The 16,040-nt window shown below is 42.4% G+C and overlaps 2 protein-coding genes across 5 annotated transcripts; both read right to left on the reverse strand.

The window, feature by feature from the left end:
• Positions 1-520: 520 nt before the first annotated feature.
• LOC127595479 (thymosin beta-12) lies at positions 521-12,486 on the reverse strand. 3 transcript variants are annotated; one of them, XM_052057015.1, is made up of 3 exons: positions 12,483-12,486; positions 1,462-1,571; positions 521-1,352 (listed from the first exon to the last, which is right to left on the reverse strand). In XM_052057015.1, exons 2-3 carry the CDS (start codon positions 1,559-1,561, stop codon positions 1,318-1,320), a joined length of 135 nt encoding a protein of 44 aa, XP_051912975.1. In that variant the 5' UTR covers positions 1,562-1,571; positions 12,483-12,486; the 3' UTR covers positions 521-1,317. The 3 variants fall into 3 exon arrangements, with proteins under 3 accessions (XP_051912975.1, XP_051912973.1, XP_051912974.1); XM_052057013.1 differs by lacking the exon at positions 12,483-12,486 and adding an exon at positions 2,503-2,664; XM_052057014.1 differs by lacking the exon at positions 12,483-12,486 and adding an exon at positions 2,503-2,587 and having other exon boundaries at positions 1,462-1,598.
• Positions 4,014-13,379, reverse strand: LOC127595452 (ribose-phosphate pyrophosphokinase 2). 2 transcript variants are annotated; one of them, XM_052056971.1, is made up of 8 exons: positions 13,083-13,379; positions 9,112-9,295; positions 8,395-8,493; positions 8,041-8,165; positions 6,120-6,293; positions 5,889-6,048; positions 4,554-4,660; positions 4,014-4,508 (listed from the first exon to the last, which is right to left on the reverse strand). In XM_052056971.1, the coding sequence occupies exons 1-7, from the start codon at positions 13,202-13,204 to the stop codon at positions 4,568-4,570; spliced, it is 957 nt and encodes a 318-aa protein (XP_051912931.1). In that variant the 5' UTR covers positions 13,205-13,379; the 3' UTR covers positions 4,014-4,508; positions 4,554-4,567. The 2 variants fall into 2 exon arrangements, with proteins under 2 accessions (XP_051912931.1, XP_051912930.1); XM_052056970.1 differs by having other exon boundaries at positions 4,014-4,660.
• Positions 13,380-16,040: the final 2,661 nt, after the last annotated feature.

A 16,040-nucleotide genomic window follows, 5' to 3' on the forward strand; every position in this document is an offset into this window, starting at 1 on the left:
CCTGCTGAGGCTACACCTTGTACTCTAGGTCACGCCGTCTCATAAGCCACTGCAGCGATTCACGCTGAGCATGGTTTTGGAATGTGGGAGGCAAAAACAGGACAACCCCATGCAGGAAGACCAGACATATCATATACACTTACACAACAATCTGACTAGTTTTGAAGACCGACGTCTGAGCCTGAGAAAAACAATTGGCCAATGATTAAAATGAATTTGACGATCCCTACTCTCGAACTAATCATTGCCATATAAATGACCAAAATATAACAGATTTTATTGCAACCGTAACATTTTATATCACTGTCCTGCAAAATCAAAGTTAGCCTACTCTGGTTTTCAGTGGCATGAAAGATGAGGTCGATGCCCGGGTTTTGTTTTCAATGATACATTTATGAACATGGATGCTTGCATAGGAACCCTGCCGGCAACCAGTCCGAGGCCTCACTGAAGGCTGCTGATGAGAATAAAAGGATTGCGTTGTGCCATGTTGCTTGCAAACAACTTCAGATCACACGTCTTAGTAACAAATCTTTTTTTATTACATTTCATGGTTTTCCATTCTTTGCAATGGATTGTGGCGGAATATTGTGACTTTACAAAAAAAAAAAAAACTTTAATGATCGATCTTAAAACACATGGACTCTGTTGACTTTTTTTTTATGCTGACACAAAATCATGAATCACTTCCGAGGAAACGCCTGACATTTTAAACACAAAGTCCATTTGTTTCCAGAACTAGTTGAAATCCATTGTTTTTCATCCTGTGAGCATACAAAAGAAATAAAAACATACATAAAACAGTATCGTTTTTGGGGGGTTGTCGCCATTAAGAGCGTGCAAAGAAAGTCGTGCATTTCCGAAAATTAGAAAGACGACACAACAACAAGCGCGGAAAAGCTTGACGCCTTAGCTTTGGCGCAAAAAGCAGCATTGTGGGAAATTGGGTGGTGAGGACGGGGACAGTGACGCACTTCTTGGCATGCAGGCCCTTCCTCGCCCCTTCATCCCCTCCGCTTCAGAGCTATGGTGGATCCACTTGCAGGATCCTGTACCACCACCACCTCCTCCTCCTCCACTCTCCCACTCTTCTCCATTCTCAAGATGGCGGCGCATTGTATCGAACCAAGGCATCGTCCCGTCCGCGCGATCGGCTTTGTCGGTTATCGTTGTGGTTTTGTCGTTTCGGTTACAAAGTTATACAGCTAGAAGAAGTGACTGATGAAAACAAGGCAATGCGGAAGGAAGGGAGGAAGAAGGGAAGGAGTGGGGGTGTGTCGGGGGATGGGAGGGGGACTCGGGGCATGGCGAGGGGCTTCACGACGTCGTCGCCGCCTTCTCCTGTTCGATGGCTACAGGGAGGGAAGACAAAACGCCGGGTCACATTTGTGCAATAGCAAGACACATTTGATAGATCTATAGATAGATATTTTGGGAATACAGATCCATGGGCTGGCTTACTTTCTTTTGTTGGCAGGACGTTCTTCTCCTTGGTCTCCGTCTTCTTCAGCTTGTTCTTATCAAAGCTGGTCACCTCTGAGATGTCTGGTTTGTCGCTCATCTTTGCAGGTTTGGTTTGGTTTGGTTTGGTTTGTTTTCTGCAAGATCACAAAAGTACTTCTTCAATTTAAAAAAAAACAAAAAAAGAGGAAAAATTTGTTCCCAAAAGTGCAGATAGTCGTCTTAATAATTCCTGGAAGTCTCGATGTGGTAGTGGGTGGTGGTGGGGGGGGGCTGAGAATATGGACCCTCTCCTGACTACGAAGTCTGGGCGTTGGCCATATGTAATTACACAGATTACTTTTGCTGCTTGAGGGCTCGAGCGCCTTCGTTCTTTTGTTCACCCTGCGACTGTGGCCGTCGTGATTTGACTGGCATCCAAGCAGCCATCTCACACGGGGACGTTAGAATGAAGTCCGCTAATTTACATAACAATAGCGCGCCGCCGTGCAGCCTCCCAGAAGGAAAACAAAGGAGACGCAGACGATGACAAAATTCTAATAAAAACATTCCTTGACCGGGCACTGTATAAATATTCTATATTTTTGTTCCTGGTCATGGCCAATTCCACGATGGAGCACCCTCACCCACCACCTCCTCCTCCCATGCAGCTCAATGTAAAGGAACCACCGCCCGGGTCCAGTTGGTCATTCCAGCTCAAATCAATCGTCGTGTGCAACACATTTGAGGCCAGTCCATTCCCCCCCGTAGACGCCCGTGGGTAGCAACAGTGCGTTAATGGGGCGTGGGGTCACGTTTGTAACAAAGGGAAATACACTCTTGAGCGTGCACATGGGTGCGCTGGTCGGACAAAGGGCGCGTGCGCGCACGCTTGGATCAAATCATCAGATGCTCCTCTTAACCACATTATGTGATTCCACATGCTTCCACTGGCGTAACGGCATTATCAATGCAACAATAAAACTGCCTTGGGGCTGTGAAACCAAATGGAGAGGGAGAGAAAGGCTGACAAGGATAGGTGATGATTCGGATGGAGCTTACCGATGAGTCGTCTGTTGAGGACAAGTTGTTGAGAGGTTCTGCTCAACCGCGTCGCGAAAGAAAAAGGCGAGACTCGGCCCAACGCAAGCTCACATATAGTCACAAATATGCTAATGACGGCTGACATCACGACCATAAAGTCCAGAGTGGCTCCCCCTGCTGGCAAGGCCCATAAACGGCACTTTCGAGTTAAGAGGCGCGATCGTTGAAAAAGGGAAAAAGCGATCCACGTCCAAATACTTAATGTTTGTTTGTTTTCCACGCTTTATTTAACATATTTACGCTGTTATTTCATACGAATGTGGCCTCACGTTCGCGTTTGAGGGGACGTCATAAACGTGTATGAGGCGCCCTCTTGGGGTGAGAGAACATACTGAAACATTTTTGTCATCCATTTATTCATTCGTTCATTCATTTTCCGAATCACTTGATCCTCACCAGGGTCGGGTGGGCTGCTGGAGTCTATCCCAGCTGTTTTCGGGCAGGAGGCGGGGGACACCCTAAACCGGTTGCCAGCCAATCTCGGCACACAGAAAAGAACAACCATTCGCGCCCACACACCTAGGGACAAGTTTTTGAGTGTTCAATCAGCCTGCCATGCGTGTTTTTGGAATGTAGGAGGAAGCCTGAGGACCCTGAGAAAACTCACGCAGGCACGAGGAGAACATGCAAACTCCACACTGGAAGGCGCGAGATGGACTGTGAAGTCAACATGCTAACCACTCGACTACCGGGCCACCCTTCATCCATTTAGTAACGTTTTAATCTCACGGCACATCAGACAAACAAAACAATCACAAAACGTTTAGCGTGTTCGACTTTCAGGTTGAATCCAAACTGCATGATAACCTTTGCAGGTAAACTTGCTGTGACCTGCTTTAAACTTTTAAATCCACGTGATTGTTCAATTTCTCTACTTGATGTTTTCTGGCATGGGCTGAATGGCAAAATTCGGGATACACTCTCGACTGGGCACCAATCAACCGCAGGACACATTAGCTTACACGACTGGGGTGTGTCATGAAGAGGCAAACTGCAACCTTGACTTGAAATTCTCACGCATGACCTTTGAACCGTGAGGCAGACTTGCAAAACACCGCCCCCGAATAACTTTAGCCTCTCAGCAGAATTGTCCTGACTCTACGGTCATTCTCGGTGGAGTCCTCACCACTTTAAACAGTCACACAAGACCAAGCCTGTCCTCAAATGACACTTTTCATCTTTTAAGTACGTACTAGATAGTCATTTTATAGTAGCGATGTCAAGTCAAGTCAAGTCAACAGTATTTATAGAGCACTTTCAAACAGCCATCGCTGCATACAAAGTGCTGTACATGGAGCGATTTAACATATACAATAAACAGTAAGACGAATCAGTAATAAGTAATAAGTAATAAGGCGGTAGAAAGCACCAAGCAGTAAAACCAATAGCAAATCTAAGTCATGCTGAGTCAAACGCCAAAGTACCATGTGTACCATGATGAAGAAATACTTGGACAAGGTAGACAAGAACATGTTTGGAAAGCTATTGCCATAGTTTTATTGTCAAAATATGCTGCTTGACTTACAATACAAAAAAACAACAACAACAAAGACAACCCATTGAAGGTACAAAATTCCCGTGTCATGGCTTGAATCATGTTTCAAGCCATCACTGGATTGATGATACAGATTCCATGAGCTTTTTTTTTTTGAGTATTTTAATACAAGCGTATTAAAATAAAAGCGGGTTGTCAGACTGTAACTTTGTGATTTTTAGCAACAACTGATGTGAATACCTGATGGTAAAAGTTTGTGTGACCAAATTATTCCGTTAAAAATTCTTTTTAAGTAAATGAGTGAAAGTGGAATGCTTCATTTAAAGTTAAGTTCAGGACATGACAGGTTCATTAATCGGAGCTAAGGTGGGCGTGGGGTCTCTCTCCATCACTTGGATGGGAAGATTCAAAGAGGATGTGCGGGCGAGACTAAAACCACCTGCGCTTAGGAGCCTTTGGGTAAAAGATGCCGTGGTTGGTGGAGAGGACAAAAGGGGCAAAGCGGACCCCACCCCTTCCCACTCTCCATTACAAGGGGACGTGGCTGAAGAGGTAGGACACGGATTCACCGTTGTGGGTTCTTCTGATGGCCTCTGCCAGGATCATGGAAATGTCAATGACCTACCACATAGGACAGACGCATTGTCAATACATGCAATATTTGAAAACCAAGAAGAGGAATTTAATTATCAGAAGGTAAAAGATAACAATTGTGTCTTTCATTATGCACGTTATTTTTTTTCATACAGTGAATCCCCATTCATTGCAAGGAAGCAACTATAAAGTAAAATCCGATTAAAAAAAAAAATCTGCTATATGCCCCCCCACCCAGAATAGCACAGTAACATTTTAGATGTACTCATTTCAATTGAGGGGCAATCCTACATCTTAGTTAAAACACATACAGTAAAAGGCCAAGTTGAAAAGTTGAAGTTTTTATGCTTTCTAAAGTGGACCGAGATATCACCAGATGGCACCAAAAGCCAAATGGGAGCTTAATAAATGGTGTCAGGAAAGTATGAAGTGAAACATCGAAACAGATCCTTTGTGTGTTCAGAACGGGCTAAGTTTCGCCTGGGTTGTTAGTGCAAATTGAGTCTTTGCCGTATGGATGTTTTTGCTCAGCAGAGTAGCTCCTAAAAAGCTTGCGGTCATTATTACTTGTCATTGAGATTTTTTTTTTTGCAACAACACACTGGAATATACAGTTGTCATTGCTGGACAACAATAAAGTACACTTTACGATGATGTCAAATCACTGGCACAACTGTCCTGTGAGACAAAAGTGACAATTGAAGCCAGTCACCACGTTCACAAAGTGAACTTGGAACATGTCATTCTATTGGAATGAAGACACTTCTTCAATGTGGCGTTCTTTTTCTTCCGTTGAGTCACACAACATAAGCGTCCCCCAATACGAAGAAGTAATTTTGCCGCCTTATTAGTGTTGAATAAAAAGTGAGAGACAGAAGCGGTAATTTTCAAGATAAAATTGTCTGTGGATACAAGGAAATGATCAAATTACAATTACAAATAAAGTGGAATCTTTCCTTTGCAGCCTGCCCAGGCCAAATGTTCGATGGCCGAGTGCTTGGGAGAGCCTTGCCCAGTTACACTTTAGTACCTACAGTGGTAAAAAGTCAGCTACCTGCTCAAATGCCATGTTTCTGAAATATTAAAAAATGACACCAAGATAAATCATTTCAAAACTAAAGTCCAACTCTTCCGGTAAGTTTTATCCTGACATTTTTGAACAGGGGTGCAAAATGATTTCCAAGGCCTTTGTACACCATGGTACACTCACCAAATGTAAAGTCAGATTGTGTTGGCGTATGATGTCGAAAGGCACCTGTATTTTTGGGCACGCCTTCATCTTCTCCTCCTGCGGGATAGTGTTGGTCACCACCACCGCCTCAAATGGTGCGTTGTTGATGCGCGAGATGGCGGGACCCGAGAAAATGCCATGGGTGAGGATGGCATAGACTTTGATGGCGCCTGCGTCGATCAACCTAAAGCGCGAGAGAGAGAATGTCAAAACTAACCGACACTCAAAGAAAAACTGCACAGTGGCGACACCGACTTGTCAGCAGCATGGCAGATGGTACCGCAGGTGTCAGCCATGTCGTCCACCAGGATGGCTACGCGGTCCTTGACGTCCCCTACAAGCACCATGCGGTCCACTTCGTTGGCTTTCTTTCGCTCTTTGTGGATGAGGGCGAAGTCCACGTTCAGTCGATCCGCAATGGAGGTCACGCTGCACGAACATAGCGAGTCACATCTCACGGCCAGTCGTCAAAACCGGAGACCACGGTAACGCGCCGCGAAATGTGTAATTCTCTCTCTTTGGTTGTTTAGATTGACATGGGGATGCAGCTAACTCGTGGGAACAAATCAAGCTTCATGAAGCAATTGTGATCATTTTTAACTACTCTCGATGGCACTCTCGGATTAAAGACAAAGAAAAGTCTATCTTTGAAGAGCGGGCATGTGGTGGAATTTTAAAAAAAACATACTTCATTTTCTCATCACTACAACTAACTACGGTAACTCTACTACTAAACTGCATCTAACATTGTGACAATATTTATCTTCACAACGTCGCAATGAATAAAGATTATTCATATACAGCGGCAAATAGTGAGAATCGCACTTGGTGCATGGTAAATAAATTCAATGTGAAAACTCACACGAGGGCCCTTTCATTTTTATATGCACAACCCATGGGAAAAGTTTAGACACCCGGACTCTTTTGTGTTCTGTAAAATTGGCCCAGATTTCACACTAAGTCCATCTGGGTGGAAATATGATTACACTTTTATTTCAGCATACGGCCATGCAAAAAAAAAATTATGAGAATTCCACATTTTCTTCGATTGTTCGTTTTCATTTTTGGTGCCACTAAAAGTGCATCAAGTGGCTTACTGACATAAAAGAAAACAGAACGCCTAGAAGCATCATTTTTGGCTGTACAATGGCATCACTATTGATGGAAGAACTTGCAGGACGATTTTGGTAGAAAGCATTTGTAAAATGTCTGGATCAGCTCTTTAATTCAACTCTCTTGGGAGCCGTTTTTGATGTCACTAATGTAGTGGTCCAAACAAATGTATCTGGTTATACTGTATTAGGCATTTAAACTCGCAAGTAACTGAAGAAACAAAGGTGGTCTCTTTTTTTTCCCCATGGCTGTATTTACTATTGAATCATTTGGTGATAGGCCCTCCTACTGAAAATTATTCGGATAATGAATACACAAGAGAAAATATTACATTTCACTTCATGATGAACAACTTTTTGGTTTTCATTTTTCATTATCCCCCTTAGATTTAAACCATGCATAGCAGCAAACTGTACTTTCTTCTCTGGAAACATCGGTGAAATTTTGGTCAAAGTGACGTCAGAACCAGAGTAGCCATTTTGCTAGCTAAAACAGCACATTTGAGTCAGCCTCGTTTGTTAAAAATGTATCAGTAGGAAATGTAACCGTGTCAGGCTGTCATTTTTATTGATTGAATTCATTTGAAAAGTAATCAGATGGTTCTTGCTAGCCTAGTCGCTTAGCAGCAAGCTGCTCGTCGCTAACAGGGGGAACAGGCGCAATTCTACAATATCAGTGTCCCGTAATCAGAGTGAAGTCTGCGGCCACGCCACCACGTGTTGCCACAACCTCAAAATAAACGTGTACCAAGAGACCGATGTCTGTATATTCCTGCATTTTCATAGATTTTATTGTGAAGTTGGCCTGCTCACCACGTTGGTGGCATGTTACCGTCTGGCAGAGTCTTGCTATGGCTGGCTTGACTGTCTTCCCAAACATGCGTGCAAAATAAACAGGTACCTAAGGCAGAATTGAATTTTGTTGAGACAGAATTGAATTTTGTTGAGACAGAATTGAATTTTGTTGGCGCCGGGGAGATCAAGGTAATTTTTTTACAATGTGCAATGTAAGCCTCGGCTTACACGAAGAGACCACAGAAGCTTATCATTGTGAAGTATCTTACCGCTTTGCACCCCCAGCGTCAGGTGACACAATGATGCAGTTTTTCCATTCTGGGATATTTTCCCGTATCCACTGCAGGACAGCCGGCTCTGCATATAGATTGTCCACAGCAATGTCGAAAAAGCCCTTTGGGGACAAAGTGAGTAGTGATGTCATTTGAGGGTTGACATCGTCTAATTTTAAAAAATCATCTGTAGTTCAAGCACATTTGCCCTACTACACTTGAAGGTCATTTTTCATAGTTGAGCTGTGACCTTACAAAACAATACCTGTAAAAGTTAAATGAACAACTGGATAGACATAAAATCTATTATTGACCGTACTTGTATATACACTGTGGGCGCCGTGGACCCACCTGAATTTGGGAGGCGTGGAGATCCATTGTGATGATGTGGTCGGCGCCAGCCACGGACAACATGTTTGCCACCAGCTTGGCTGATATGGGCGCTCGGCTCTAGGACAGGCATGCGGCACAATCACAATACAACTCAGTGTGTGTGTGTGTGTGTGTGTGTGTGGGGGGGGGGGGGGGGGATTCAGATATATAGCATACACGCATGCTGCACATTGAATTTTTACCTCTCTTTAAACTTGAACTGTGGGTTTTGTTGCCAAAACACTGAAGTAGGTGTGGGCGATCCTGAGCTGTCAGCTCACAAAGGCTCACTCTGAGGTAGGGCTGAATGATTTTGAAAAATAATCTCACTGCAATGTCAATTTTAATTTGATTCAACTACCGTATTCAGCACTACTCTGAAATGAATGACACTCCAGTTGTCTAGTGACCTCTACATTAAACAGTGATTCCCAACCACTGTACACGGGGGACGTTATTGTGTCGCGATAGATCGTTATTTGTGTTGTGGCTAATTATTTAATTTCACTTAACATGTTCAAAATTGTTATTTATTTATTTGTGCCTTGGTTCATCTATCAATGCAAAACTATTCAATGGCCAATCAAGGTTGGGAAATACCGCATTAAATCAAAGAGTGATGTTTTTGTACCGCGTCGTAAATTGTGCACTGAGGGAGAAAAAGGACAAACTATCCCAATGAAAATCTCCGTCTACCTTGTCCTTTTTGTCCTGCCGGGCGTAAGGGAAACAGGGGATGACTGCGGTGACTCGGGATGATGAGGCAATTTTGCAGGCGTTGATCATAATTAAAAGCTCCATGAGGTTGTCGTTAATCTCGCCACACCCGCTCTGCACGATGTACACGTCCTCACCGCGCACACTCTCCCCAATCTCCACGCTGTTGGTTCAACAAGAGAGGGAAATGGCATAAATAGTTTTTTCTTTGACCCTCGCACCCCCATCCCAACACTTACTCTAAAAGAAGGGCAAGTCTTCATACAATGTGTTATCAATATAGATTAGAAGTAACACAAGGTCACTTTGTACAAAAAAGAAGGAAGCATTGCATTTGTCCTTAGACTTTCCACCGCATTCAAACTGCACCATTAATCATCATTTGCATTATGTCCGGTGATGCTTGCGCTGCAGAGAGTGAGAGAAAACCAGCTGGACGGATACAGTACTTGAACACGTCCAGGCCATGTCCCTGTGCAGCACACACCAGTACGGTACAGTGAAGGCAGCAGGAGCAGCAAGTATGCGTATGAAACATTCTTGTTTGGGACATGGGACTCATTCCTACTTGGCCTCAGCCATGTGATCACTGACACTGGATAATTTTCACGCTCACGTGCTGAAATTTAACAGTTTCCATAGAATCCATGTACAAATGGTTTACTTCATGATCATGAACATGATCTGATTAAATCTATTTGCAATTTTGCAACGGCAGAAAAAGTCCAATCATGTTGTCACACAAAACAATCACCGCTGTTACTATAGTGCAGACCTTGACCAGTAAAGGTCAGCCGGTGAAAGCTTGTGTGGGAGCTGTGAGAAGAAGTGTAAAGTTCTCAAATTTCTCACCTCCTTCAGTTTGAGGGGAGTGAGAAAAAACATTGTTTTGAAATGCCTGTCGCCCAAACAGCTGAGTTCCCAAGTTGAAAACTGTGGACTCACAAATAGTATCACCAGTTCCCAAATATGACATCAGGATAACCCCTTTGTTGTTTTATTGTGGGACATAAAGTACAAATAATTTTGTCGGTGTACTTCAGAAGGCTTTTCAGGTATCTGTAGTTTAGTTGAGAAATTTTATTTTTCAGAAAATGTTTCACAAGGCTCTAGACCATTGGTTCTTAACCTTGTTAGAGGTACCGAACCAGCCAGTTCATATGCACGTTCACCGAACCCTTTATTATAAATTCAAGACATTAAAATTATTATATTTATAAATAACTACATATATTAAAAACAGAAAAAGTCAATTTACATGGCCTAAGTATATATATATATATATATATATACTTAGGCCATATATATATATATTATTATTTTTTTAATTGTATGACACACTATCACGACAATCACCGTGACTATTGAGTGAACTAAATTTCCCGCAGCACTGATTGGACAAGCAATGTCATGTGATCATCTGCAGCCAGTGATGGCCAAGCAGGCATGTCATAACTAACTGACATGTTGAGTCGGTACGTCTTAACCTCTGTGGCAGAGGCTCCTAGGGTTTGATCGAACCCAGGTTAAGAACCACTGCTCTCGACTATCTTTTTGGGCGGGTGTGCCCAACTTTTTTTCTTGGGTGCACAAGCACACAAAGTGTGGTGCATCCTAAATGTTCTACTGCATCACATTCAACACTGCAGTTTTATTAAAAAAAAAATTACTACATGTGTTTTTGGGTGATATTGACTGGGAAATGATTAACTAACAATCGGGTCATCATAAAGTTCTTTATTAGAATGACAATACCACAAAACTGCTAACTCACCGTTACCTAAAAGTATTGCCACTTGAAGTGTGTTCAGAAGTTGTCAATCGTTCCTATCATCTTTTCACCCAAAGCTATTTTCGCTCTATATCGAGTGGATGAAGGTCACACACCGAGGCCTGTGACGACATTTTTTAGAACAATACATTGTCCCGAAAATTATCCTGATAAACGATATTGTTTGCTTTGTTTTTTAGACGCTGCTAATATTATGCCAAAGCTTCTAAAATCAAGTACATCTTTTTTTAAAGAGCAAATAACTTAATTCAAGAATATTGAACATTGGTATTGAAATGTCGAACAAAAAAAATAAGACTCTGGCTTTGTTTGCTAAAATTGCATTTAACGGTCAATCTGTGTCATTTCATCAAATTTCTGAAAATCTTCCCACCTGGCCGTCACACAATTCTTTGGAAGGAAAAAGAAAAGAGTACCAAGATACACTTGTGTATTGGATAAAATAAAAAATATTAGGTATCCGCTTTCAATAGATTTCTCATAAAAATCATCAAATGAAGTGTAATTTTGATGGTTTTTGGCATCATACTCCTAAAAGCCATTTTGAAACAGCCATATCTGGAAAACTGTCTCACCTGTAGCCTTCAAATTTTCTACAGTGTATATCTGTTACTAACAGCCTCTAGAAATGGAATGTCAGGGGAGGAGAGGGGATTCATTTTTTCTCCTTACTTTGTGAAAACAATGTTACTTTTTCAATTACCACAGATGATTACACGACGTAAATAGACTGGTCAAGTCAAACGCAGTTAAAGATCTTGATTGACACCAATATATTAGTTAATAGAGTAACAGGTTATTATTCCTGACATTTTAACATCTAACTGCATTTTTTTTTTCTGACAGCCTTACCACACATTTCACTTAAATGCAGTCTGTAACAAAAGCGCTAAAACAATTAAGTTAAGAACAAGAACTGGAGTGATAAATGATCACACAATTAGTTACTTATTTTACTCTGAACTCTGTTTTAACAAAATTGAGGCGCGTTATTTTTTGGAGACTGCGATCTCTCAGAAATAAAAGTACAGTATAGCTGAGAGGGTGCCGTTACAACACTGATTAAGGCGCACAAATCAAGTACATGTGATTCAACCAAGCCTGCATGTTATGCATTAACCACTGTACCAAAATTGTAAATGTTAACGGTTTGCTTTACTTTTAGGTTCGACTGACACTTAAGTCACATTACTGACCCTCAAGTTTCAAATAGCGTTTACTGTCCAAAACTATGAAATTAGTTCCTCAACACATTAAAAATGCCTCTTCTTTACATGTTTTTAAATTACTTCTTAAAACGACAAATTTGTCATAATTTATTCTCATTCATTGTCGTTACTTTTTAATTCTATTGATTTTAAGATTGTGTGTCATTTAATTCTGTGAATTCAAACATCTTTGCGTTTCATATCAGTTTTTTGTATGTATCCTGTTGGGCAGCATTTCGATGCACCGTGCCTGGTTTTAACGTCATTAACTAATAAATATGGATTGGATCAGAATGAATCCAACTTGTTATTGTTATCCAATGTGGAAATCAAACTGACACTATTTAATGCGATGAGTCAAAACTTTTTTTCTGTTAAGTTAGTTGTAGCCAACGACTAGCTAGCTACTCTTAAGTGGCGCGAATAAATACTTTCCATCCCGTTACAACTCGCTGCCGGCACACTTTTAAATAAAATAAAGAAAAAAACGGTCGCACTTAAGGTTGTTTCGCAACATTATGTCAATAGTCAATTTAATTTGGCGAAGATTTTGGCCCAACATTTGAACATTTGTGCCTCCATATTGGAACGACAAACGGCTAGCTACCATGATTATCAAGCACACGCACGCTGGATGCTACTTTATTCAACACAAGCACGGGAGTGTATTTAACGTAAACCCTGACGGTGGAATTTAAAAGTAATGTAGTACATTACTCCAGTAATGTAACTGGAGTAATTCACACGAGCGAACGAAAGGGAAAAGGCGTGTCCGATAATGGGTGTAATTACCTTAGCATTCTAGCCTGATGTGTTTACATGAGGCTAGTTAGTCACGTGTAGACTGTAGTAAACTATTGTTAGCTTCGAGCTAACGTTCTGAGAAGGAAAATCGAGGCCGCTATAACCACTCTACTTCACGTTGTCAGAGAACCCACGAAAATGCTCACCATGTCTCCTGGTTGCTGAACTTCTTGGTTATCACTTTGCCCAGATCCAGTCCCAGCCGATCGGCCACTTTCTGGGACAGGTCGTGGTGAGAGCTCCCGCTGAACAGGACGATGTTCGGCATGTTGCAAAAAGCGGTGCGAGAAAGAAGAATGTTGCAGCAGGTCTCCCCGCCGAAATAACAGCGAAATTATGAGTTTCTGCTAATGTTGCATTGCAGTGCGGCACAGTAGCAACATCGAATGTCGTCGGCAGAGAAGGGGAAGGTCTCGCATGGGTGGTGAATGCATACTGGAAGGAAGTAGTGATGTGTCGTTCGCGAACGATCCGGCTCCCAGAGCCGGCTCTTTGAAGTGAACGATGGGAGCCGGCTCCCACCTCATTGGGAGCCGGCTCCTCATTGGGAGCCGGCTCCTCAATGGGAGCCGGCTCCTCAATGGGAGCCGGAACGGGAGGGTTATAGTGATGTGTCGTTCGTGAACGAGCCGGCTCTTAGAGCCGCCTTTTTTGTTTCTCCAGTTGTTTCCCCCCCCCCCCCCCCCCCTTCGGTTAAAGCCGCACGTGATTGGTCAAGATCTGCGGTAGACGGGGGAGGGGGGGGCGTTCACACACACACACGCGCGCACACACACACACACGCACACGCACACACGCACACACGCACACGCACACACACGCGCACACACACGCACACGCTACAGTTTAGAGAGGGGGGAGGGGTTAGAGGAGAAGAAACAGCAGCGCGCGAACGAGAGAGACGAGGAGACGACAGAGCTAGTTAGCAAAAAAAAGAACACGGTGGAAAGCGAAAAGGTGAGAAATGGATAGAAAACGCAGTGAAATTTGGACTCATTTCAATGTTATTGATAGTTCAAAGGCAGCGTGTAGACTCTCAAAGTTAAAATATCCCATAAATCAGGCTCCACAAATAACCTGCACAGGCACATAAGAAAAGTCCACCCATCAGTACAATTGCGAGAGAAAAGACAAGCAAGGGAACCAGATGTTAATGAAGGTGCTAGTGTGTCTTCAACTGTTGCTGCTGCTCCAATGTCACAACAACTGCCTAGAAGTACAACCCAGAGCTCTATCCTGTGCAAGGGTCTTCAGAAAGTGACAGCTGAGCATCAGACCAGCGTAACCACAGGGAAAGTGAAAGAGTTAGTGGATGCTCTCTGTGCATCCATGGACAGAAAATTCCACAGAATGGAATGGAACACTGTTCTGTCAGAAACCACCATTCTTGACCCAAGATTCAAGAAGCTGGCCTTCACTGACAATAGAGCGGCTGATGAAGCTCTTCAAAGAATAACTGCAGCAGCAGCAAGAGCCAGCCAGACAACTGCACTGCCAGGAGGCGAAGAGGGAGAAGAGGGAGCAGAGCAACAACAAGAAGAGCCACAAGCATCTGCTGTTTGGAGGTTCTTTGAAGAACGAGTAACTGGAAGCACTACAAGACAGAATCCTTCATCAGATGCAATTCTGGAAGTGAGATCCTATCTTGAGGAGCCCCTTTTCCCGAGAAGTGCAGACCCTTTGAGCTGGTGGGAGGCCAAGGATTCACTGTACCCACGTCTTACACATGTGATGACACGGAGGATGTGTGTTGTCGCAACATCTGTGCCCTCAGAAAGAATCTTTTCCAAAACAGGGCAAATGTTAACAGAAAGGAGAAACAGGATCAACCCCTCAAAGCTGAGGCACTTGGTTTTTCTTAATGCCAATCTTCACTAAAGACATTAAAAACTTTTACCTGGATGCTGCCTTTTTCTTTTTGTTTTACAAATTTTAAGTTATAATTTGTTGTGTTGTATTCAATGCTTACTTGTTTTACTGTAAACAGTTAAAAGCTTATAAATATAAATATTCAGAGATTGGAACTTTTTGTTGACCTTGTTTTGAGGTGGGTCTTTGTACTTTGTTTTTATTTTTGTAGCACTCCATGTTGTACTCCATGTTGAGTATAAATAAATATTTGATATACTCTCTATTTTTTGCATTAGTAATTCATTTTACACATAATATTACGTTATTTTTGGTAGTAAATTAATTTAAGCAACAAAAAAACTGAGGAGCCATTGGGAGCCATTTGGGAGCCGAAAGAGCCGGCTCTTTTTAGGGAGCCGATCCAAAAGAGCCGGCTCTCCAAAAGGAGCCGGAATTCCCATCACTAGAAGGAAGTGGCCTCCCCTCATTGAACACCAAATCATCTGCTATCGGACGTTTACTCTCACTTTTCATCAACCCCTTAAAATAGGGTCAAAATGACCCCTTCCAACGTGCAATTCACACAGGTGGCAAAATTACTCATGCTCTGCACTCAAGTTTTGCATTAGTACAGAATGTGAATACTTTTATAAATACTTGTGTTTAAAATATACTTGTGTGTAAAAAAAAGTGACTGGTAAAATTAGTTGCGGTGTTTTGTATGATTTCATTGTATTTTTTTCACTGTAATAGATGGAAATGTATTGCAGATTATCCAAAATATGCAAAGAAGTTCCATCATCAGGATATATTTTAACTATGTAGTACAAATTATGAGTTTGCCGTCTTCAATGTGTCTCAATCGGCACATCGACAAAGATATCCTGCCACGTTTGTTACGTTTAGAGCATGCGAAGAGTGGAGGGAGGACAATTTGCACGTGTTCAGAATTCCATGAACATCTGACACTTCCTTCCCAAGAAGAACTTCGTCATACGAAAGTAATCTTCCCATTTACCTGTGTGATTTTTAAACTCGTATTTGTGTGTGCTGCTTTAGTTTGATTGGCTCTGGTTCTGGATGCACTCAATAAGACTGTTGGGTCTGAAGTTCTCAAGGAAGTAAACAGTCTTGAATACATTTAGGTCAAATTCAATGCTTTGTAAAACAACAGAACGCTTTTAAAGTGGTATGTTCTTTGACTCCCAGGTGTCACGATTTGGTTTAGGGACCAACAGGTGGCAGTGTGGAGC

This window comes from Hippocampus zosterae, chromosome 2, assembly GCF_025434085.1.
Source record: "Hippocampus zosterae strain Florida chromosome 2, ASM2543408v3, whole genome shotgun sequence".
NCBI classification, from domain to species: Eukaryota; Metazoa; Chordata; class Actinopteri; order Syngnathiformes; family Syngnathidae; genus Hippocampus; species Hippocampus zosterae.

Excerpts from the sequence above, each read along its gene's own strand:
- LOC127595479 (XM_052057015.1), bottom strand. The coding sequence starts at position 1,561 with ATGAGCGACAAACCAGACATCTCAGAGGTGACCAGCTTTGATAAGAAC. Across the intron at positions 1,353-1,461 it reads CGTCCTGCCAACAAAAGAAA|CCATCGAACAGGAGAAGGCG; the intron begins GTAAGCCAGCCC and ends CCCTCCCTGTAG.
- LOC127595452 (XM_052056971.1), bottom strand. The coding sequence starts at position 13,204 with ATGCCGAACATCGTCCTGTTCAGCGGGAGCTCTCACCACGACCTGTCC. Across the intron at positions 8,494-9,111 it reads GGCAGGACAAAAAGGACAAG|AGCCGAGCGCCCATATCAGC; the intron begins GTAGACGGAGAT and ends TGCCTGTCCTAG. Across the intron at positions 6,049-6,119 it reads ATCTGCCATGCTGCTGACAA|GTTGATCGACGCAGGCGCCA; the intron begins GTCGGTGTCGCC and ends CTCGCGCTTTAG.